Genomic DNA, 7,297 nt, shown 5'->3' on the forward strand with positions numbered 1-7,297 from the left:
CTACACCGTTGAAATCTTTTAAAAAATCTTATTTAATTTATTTTTTTAAAAAATATAAGTACTAAATAGGGCAACTTAATAGACAATATCTTATATTTACTATTTTTCTTAGTGGACATAAAAAAAAATCATAATTATAATGGAAAGAAAAAATTATTCTTTAAAAGGAGTGTAAGAAAATAAATATAACATGTAAATAAGTAATGTATTACTGTAATTCAATTACTATTTAATGTCCTTATTCATCATTGTTATGTTAATTTATGTTAAGGCCCTAAATTAATGTTCTAATTATTTCAATATAAACTTGAAGTGATAGAAATATTTGTTGTATTAAATAATTTTATAAGAATAAAAAAAGATTTCTACACTAACAAATTCGTAAAAGTATCGTATTTTTTTTATTTATAATTTTTGTCAAATCATAATTATTTATATACTTATCTTTAAAAATTATTTATCTTCAAGAACTATTTATATATCTAATTATATTTATTTTTTAAAAATAATATTCTAATTTTAAATTATTTAATTATATAATTATGAATTTAAATAATTATGAATACTTATCAAAAGGCATGTTTAATATTTTATTTTGAATTTGGCCCGGGCTTAGCACGAGGATGGGTAACTAGCACTATATTACTATTGTATAGAAAGGTGACTGAAGCGACTACCAAGGGCAATACTAAGGGCAAAATAGTAATTACATCTAACAGATATTTAGCTATTCTCTTACTTTAAAACAATTCTAGAAACAATATTTCTAACCACAACTGTCCTTCAACTCACAATCTCAAGAATACTCGGGAACGACCGATTTCACAATCACTGTCGGCGGCAACACAACAACAACCGGAAATAACAGTACAATTTCATGCGGTCTTTGCATTCGGATCTAGTGAGTCATTCAGATCTTTTAAAGTTTGCAGTTATTCTTATAATACTTACCATGATTCGTATGGGCTTTTCAGGCTTACTTGTAGTGGTTAAATAAAACCCTAGAAGCATGGTTCTCTCTCGGTCTGTCATTCCTAACCAAAAAAAGGACGTTTCTCTTCATCTGCTATTCGTCATTTGGGCATCACCGCTCACACTAATGGGTTTCATATTAGCTCACTTTCAGGTTGTTCTTACTCTCACATTTTCCCTAAACTTCTTCTAATATTTCAATTTCATGATTGATGATTCCTTTCATCGTTCTTGATTTATTTCTGTTGTTAAGTGTCATCATTAAAATATTTTGGAGGCTAAGAGTAGCTGATCTGAAGAAAAAGAGAACTTTAGATAAAACAATTATTGATGGTTTGTCATGTATCCAAGATCGATTTTACCACTTACAAACAACAACATCAACATACTCGATATAATCCCACAAGGTGGGAGTAGGGTTATGCTTATTATTACTTTGAAAACTACCTGAAGAATGACTCGGTGTTTTCTCTTTTATCTTATTTCGTTTCAGTGTTATATTCTAATTGCTTGGTCCATGAAGAATGGTCATGGTGTGTTTGCATATTGTCAGCGTACATGAATAATGTTCAGTGGACAAAAAGGCGCCATCCATCAGTTCTACTATAGAAGGTGCGCTGGATACCTTTGAAAAATTTTCTGAAAATCAGTATCGTTCATTTCTTTTTCAAGCTTAGTTTAGATTATTGGTAAACTTTTATCTTCTTCTATCAATTCCCTTAATCCTTATTAATATCTTATAACTTACAGAAATGATACTAACTTTAAAATGATACTAACTTGTTGTATTAAGTTTCGTGGCTGTTTAGAACTCCGAGTCTATTGTATTACCACTATTTAATCACTTCACAGTTACATGAAGAATAAAAATAACTGAGAAAAACAGCAGAGATGAAGCATACGCACCTTGGCGTTGGCGTTGGCATCCTTTGGAATAGTCTTCTCTGAGATCACAAATTTGTGTGAACATTTATGCTTACCATCGAGAACCATTTGACATCAAATCAACCAGAAACTTCATGCATGTCAGAGGAAATCGATACTTCTAGCAGTCTTAAAGGTGACCAAAATTTTGAGTTCGCATGCAAATGAGCGTAAGGACAATGTGGAAAAGTTTAGTAGTGACTCTAACATTTTGTAGGATAGACCTAAGTATGATAGAGCATTACTCTTATGAATCAGGAATTCATCTTATGGAATTAATCCCCATAAATGTAAAACTACAAAGTTGAAAGTTACCCTCATTATTTCTGGAAATTTAACCTCTACATATGTTAAGAGTAAAATGTTGAATGGACTGGGAAGTTTAAATAATGGTTTAATTGTGAAATGGTTAGTCAATAGTGTCATTGGAGCTTTGCTCTTCTCTTATCTTATCTTCATTTTACAGTTTGGATAGACTCGACACTATTCCCCCCTCAAAAAAAAAAAACTCAGAAGATTGTATCGCATTGAGATGCCGATTCATTTTCCACCCACAATGAGAAGAGAAGTGGGAACCTCCTATTCAGTAGCCGGAAGATCAAAATGGATCCTGGAGAAGCAGGATCCCAGCTCATGAGAAATATGGTTCCATGCTGGTTCAAGGACGGACTTGTAGTCCTTCTAATCTAACACTATCTCATTCATTCAGATTATAAATGAAGTTGCACAAATGTGACTTGATCAATTTTATAAATTTGGGACTCAATGCTTTCTCCTCCCTTTATCCTCTTTACTTTGATGACATCTTTTAAAATATCAACTATCATTCACCCCGTATAACAAAGAAGAAAAGGATTTTCTTGAAATACGTATTAAGAACTCCACATGCAAAAATCCCCAAAGATACCAAACATCCACTGCTACATGCTGCAGAAGAGCAAGTTTAAATTCATGATAGAACCAGTAAACCTCAAACATTTTGATTCAGAAACGTCACTTATTAAGCTCTTTCCATTTGCCAGTGACCATTTTGCTTTGACTTTTCAAGGTATTGTTCTGAGTTCTTGTGTATTGAGTGCACATCTTATGCTAATAACTGTGTAGTATTATGCAGGAACCATATTAGGCCAGATACTTCATTTTATGCATTTATCGAGTTTGTGAACAAAGAAGATGTGAGTTTTTAAAATGGTTGAATCCTGATGAGCCTTTCAGTTACTGATGGCAGTCCTATTTATACACACACACCCCGGTTTAGATGATATTTTAAATCCTGTGGATTAACTGTTATGGATGGTGTCCCATTGGCAGGAAAAATTATTTTTGCTGCTCCTTTATGCCCACTTGTTCTGCAGCAGGTGGAAGCATTACATGAGTTTGTAGATATTCCACAAGTAAGCAAGGAGTTATGTTTTTTTTAAGCTAGAGTTATGTTTTGCTTTATATTATTTTAAAGTTGTTTCCTAATCCAATGTCCTAAAAGAGCAAATATACTGCTATTTACATTTTGAGACACATGTTTCTTAACTGATTGTAGGAGTGCACAATTGATCTAATAGGTCAAACTAATTCTCTGAGAAGAGCTAGTTTATGGAAAGAGAGATGAGTTTTTTTGTTACCCCACAAGTGCCGGAGAAGGATATACATTCTGGTGACATTCTGCACTCCAATGTGGATATGATTTTATTTGTTTATAGTTTTTGTGTTTTCAAGAGACCCGAGGTCTAACCTGCACATGATTTGTGCTTTCATGATAGGTAGTAAAACTTAACTTCTGATGAACTATTTGAATTTCTGGATTTCAATGCCTAAGCTAGAGGAGAGTCACTTATATTTGTATATTTGGATCATTTTAACGTCAACAACCGTAATCTCTAATATGAGAGGTATTAGAAACATGTCTAAAACTGAATCTATATATTTTATGTATATTTTTACATATTCTTAGAGGTATTTTCACGTATTGACTCTATACTTTCTGCAGATAAGAAGCTTTATAATTAACAAATGAATTTTGTGATCATCCTTTCTTACTTTAAATTAAAAACAGATGTAAGTATTTACTAGAAACTTGAGGACACTAGCATTCCATGTTTGAATAAAAGTTGCAATAGGTTAATTGCTTGACGCGAATATAGTTATTCTACTTAGATACTATCTTAATATGCTTGAAATATGAAAAATATAAGGTATAGAGGTATCAGATGGTTAAGATTGAAGATGTCAGGTTGCAGTACTTGACGCTAACCGCTTTAAGTATAACTCATTTAGGTTAATTGACGCCCAAAATGTTGTTATTTGCTTCATGGGCTTTTAGCAGTTTAATAACTGCTTGAATTGCTTGGATATGGTTATGGATTTTCTTGTTCATAATGGTCATCACCAGTTCCTTCCTAATACTTTTATGTTCCATAATTTTGGTGTCATTGGTTTTTCATCATGGAGGTGAGTTATTGTGTTAGGGGCTATCATATGAGACAACTTCTTCTTTAGGGGATTCGGGTATCTGTATTTTAGTTAATGGTTATGGTGTTTTTTCCTAGGGACTGGATGCTTCTTGGCAAACTTGATTGATATACCCTTTTTATTCTAAATGGAGCTTATTATATGTTGTTGTGGAATATATAATATATCATTCGCAGGGGGAAGTTTTCCAATAGTCAGAGTTTAACATATATTTTTTTTAAAATGGTAATAAATATGTCATTGACATATTATTGCTAATAGCCAAAGGATAATACCCCAAATAAATCCAACCTAGCCTTGGTTGATTGCTTTCTTAGTATAAACGGAAGGCTGTTGGTGTAAATTTTTTATTTTAAGGAATTAATGGACAAAATCCTATGTTAGTCATCCTAAAAGTTACCTTACTTACTGTCGTTCTTCTTTATCCTTTTCCAGTTGTTATCTCTCTTTCTTGGATTTTGCATACAATGTTTGCATCATAGATGTAATCTTTATTTTCTTCGAGGTCTGGAAGTTTTGTTTTGGTGCCTAGGGATTGCAAATGGGAGTACCATTTCTTGGCTGGAAAAGCTCAACTCCTTTGCTTCTATTTTCGTTCTTCGTTACGCCTTGAATTGTCTGCCCCATATGCCTCAAACCATTCAATTTTTAACTATTTGATTATAGTTTATATGGTATTGTTGAAGGATTTGTGTCTACACCGTTACATCTTTTTGTTTGATTTACTCGTGAGTTTGACTCCTTTTGGTGTTAAAGCATTTGTTGAGTTACATTGCATGATACAAGAGATTGTGTGATCATTTGTGAGATAAGCTTTTTAATGTGATAAATTTTGTTCATACCTGCTCTTCTTAATTTTTTGTTTTTTATTTTTCATGTTTCCAGGGCACTGCAGTTAATATAATAGTAGGGTCTTATGTATGGTTTGAGGACCCTGATGTAGCTTCGGTTGATGGATTAGTAGAGAAAATATCAAACGGGAAAGCAGATATTGAGAGGACTGATGGAAAGAAGGTACTTTGTTCTGCATTTTAATTGTTAATTACTTCTTTCGTTTCTTGATATCATTAAGCACTTCTTTATGTTATAGACCTCTGGTGAAACTTACATTTGCTCCAGTCATTTCAAGCCCATTTGCATGCTGCTGAATTGAAAACATTATGCAATTATCATTGTTTGTGTTCTTATAGGTCTTAACAGTTTGGTACTATAACCTTATCTCAATGTACCCTTAGCGAAACATTGTTTGACAAGACAAAATATGTTGCAATTTGTATCTGGAAATGATTTTCTTAATTCCTTATTTACAAGAAGATGAGACTACAAATAATGTATCTGCATCTCGGATTTGATAAAAATGCGGACTATCCTATTTTATGGATTGATATATGACGTTCCTCGAATGCTTCAGGTTGTTAGGTAATTGTCACCAATTTATCCAAAAGATGTGGAAGCTCAAGCTGCGGGTGTGGATGACATGACCAAATTATCCTATTTGCATAAGCTTGGACTACTGCAGAACCTCAAAACAAGATACGAAATCAATGAAGTTTACGTAAGATACTGTATTGATTGCTTGTATTATGTTTGATATTATGTTTGATATTAAGCTCTTTCTTGTGTACAGTTCAGACAACAGTGCCCATACCATTTGGATCACATGCTTCTCTTATCCTTATATTTTTCATGGCATCCTTTACTATACCTAATTTATGAGTCTAGCCAGCGTTTCAGTTTGCCATATATGCAAGGCACCATTGCAATTGTTTTAGGCAATTGACACAAATAATGTCTATGACCCCTTGGTGGAAGATATTGTTATGCAAATGTTTATCCAACATTTTTAAAACAAAGAGATACATACAGTGTTACGAATGCTACCTACAATGTAATTCTTACAATTTTACAAATGGATATTCATTCTGATACCATAATAGCTTAGGTTATTGGAACTTTTAATTTAATAGATATTGTGTTTGTCTTCATTAAATAAAGATTTATCTTATCAGCACACTTTGAACTTCTTAACTAATTTAATCTTTTATCTAAATTAAAAGGTGTTTCATCGTGAATGCTCGAGATATTGATCACAGCAACAACTGCATCCACTATTGTAGAATTTATAAATATTATCTCCAGCAATGTAAATAGATAACAATCACTATCATATGTAAATGTGAGCATCCAGTAGTATGTTATTTCCATGACTGTATAAAACATACATTTAGAATCATTTCCACCAACTGATCCCAATCAAACGAAATAGTCCCTTGCTGTTATATCTTCATTTTATCCTACTATACGTGTTGGGACCGTGCAACACACGGGCATACCTATCTAGTACTATTTATAAGTGAAATTTTTTTTGGTAGTCCTCACAACCAAAATCTTTGTTTCTTTAACGAATCATATTGCTACACGTGGCTATTTCATTGGCTTTTGTCATCTTTCACTTTTACACTCACGCCTTTCATTAAATTCATCTAAAGTGGGCATCTACAATTATTGTATTTGACATCGTAATAATAGTAGTATGGGTGTTATATTAACAACTTAAATTATCAACTAAATAAATAAAGGTGTTAATTTAATGCTAAAATTACACATATCGTGGAATTTTTAAGTATCAACATTGGGCCCGTGCGTAGCACGGCTAAGCCACCTAGTAATAGAAGAGAGGGTTTCGACATGCCTGTTTTAGCAGGCTGCTTGTTTCGTAATTTCCTATATCACCCCTAATTAATTATTATAAGTTATATATAGTTATTTATATATTTAAAATTAATAATATTTAATTAAAATAATAAAATAGACATTTATGACATGTCTGCTTTAGCTGCTTCAACCATGAATTTACTAAATCAACCTAATTAATTATTATAAGTCATTCATGTATTGAAAAATTAATAATATTCAATCTATGATTTTACTATAT

The 7,297-nt window shown here is 32.1% G+C and overlaps 1 protein-coding gene across 27 annotated transcripts; it reads left to right on the forward strand.

Annotated features, from left to right (window-relative positions):
* The first annotated feature begins 751 nt into the window (after positions 1-751).
* On the forward strand, positions 752-6,659 carry LOC107847573. 27 transcript variants are annotated; one of them, XR_007046747.1, is made up of 10 exons: positions 768-901; positions 975-1,126; positions 1,466-1,584; positions 1,825-2,032; positions 2,363-3,071; positions 3,208-3,290; positions 3,434-3,547; positions 5,248-5,376; positions 5,774-5,917; positions 6,420-6,659. XR_007046747.1 is itself a non-coding variant. In XM_047398880.1 (8 exons), exons 5-8 carry the CDS (start codon positions 2,782-2,784, stop codon positions 5,783-5,785), a joined length of 387 nt encoding a protein of 128 aa, XP_047254836.1. In that variant the 5' UTR covers positions 768-901; positions 975-1,126; positions 1,466-1,584; positions 1,825-2,032; positions 2,363-2,781; the 3' UTR covers positions 5,786-6,021. The 27 variants fall into 27 exon arrangements, 5 of the variants coding, with proteins under 5 accessions (XP_016547396.1, XP_047254836.1, XP_016547397.1 ...); XR_007046749.1 differs by lacking the exon at positions 1,825-2,032 and having other exon boundaries at positions 2,363-2,944; XR_007046745.1 differs by lacking the exons at positions 1,825-2,032; positions 6,420-6,659 and adding an exon at positions 5,990-6,021.
* The last annotated feature ends 638 nt before the right edge of the window (positions 6,660-7,297 follow it).

The sequence above is a fragment of the Capsicum annuum genome, chromosome 11 (genome assembly GCF_002878395.1).
Source record: "Capsicum annuum cultivar UCD-10X-F1 chromosome 11, UCD10Xv1.1, whole genome shotgun sequence".
Taxonomy (NCBI): domain Eukaryota; kingdom Viridiplantae; phylum Streptophyta; class Magnoliopsida; order Solanales; family Solanaceae; genus Capsicum; species Capsicum annuum.

What these genes read in the sequence shown, in the direction of transcription:
- LOC107847573 (XM_016691910.2), top strand. Translation starts at nt 2,782, where the DNA reads ATGCAAAAATCCCCAAAGATACCAAACATCCACTGCTACATGCTGCAG. An exon ending in TTTTGCTTTGACTTTTCAAG is followed by an intron (nt 2,945 to 3,207) that starts GTATTGTTCTGA and finishes TCCCATTGGCAG; the next exon opens with GAAAAATTATTTTTGCTGCT. An exon ending in AGTTTGTAGATATTCCACAA is followed by an intron (nt 3,291 to 5,247) that starts GTAAGCAAGGAG and finishes TCATGTTTCCAG; the next exon opens with GGCACTGCAGTTAATATAAT.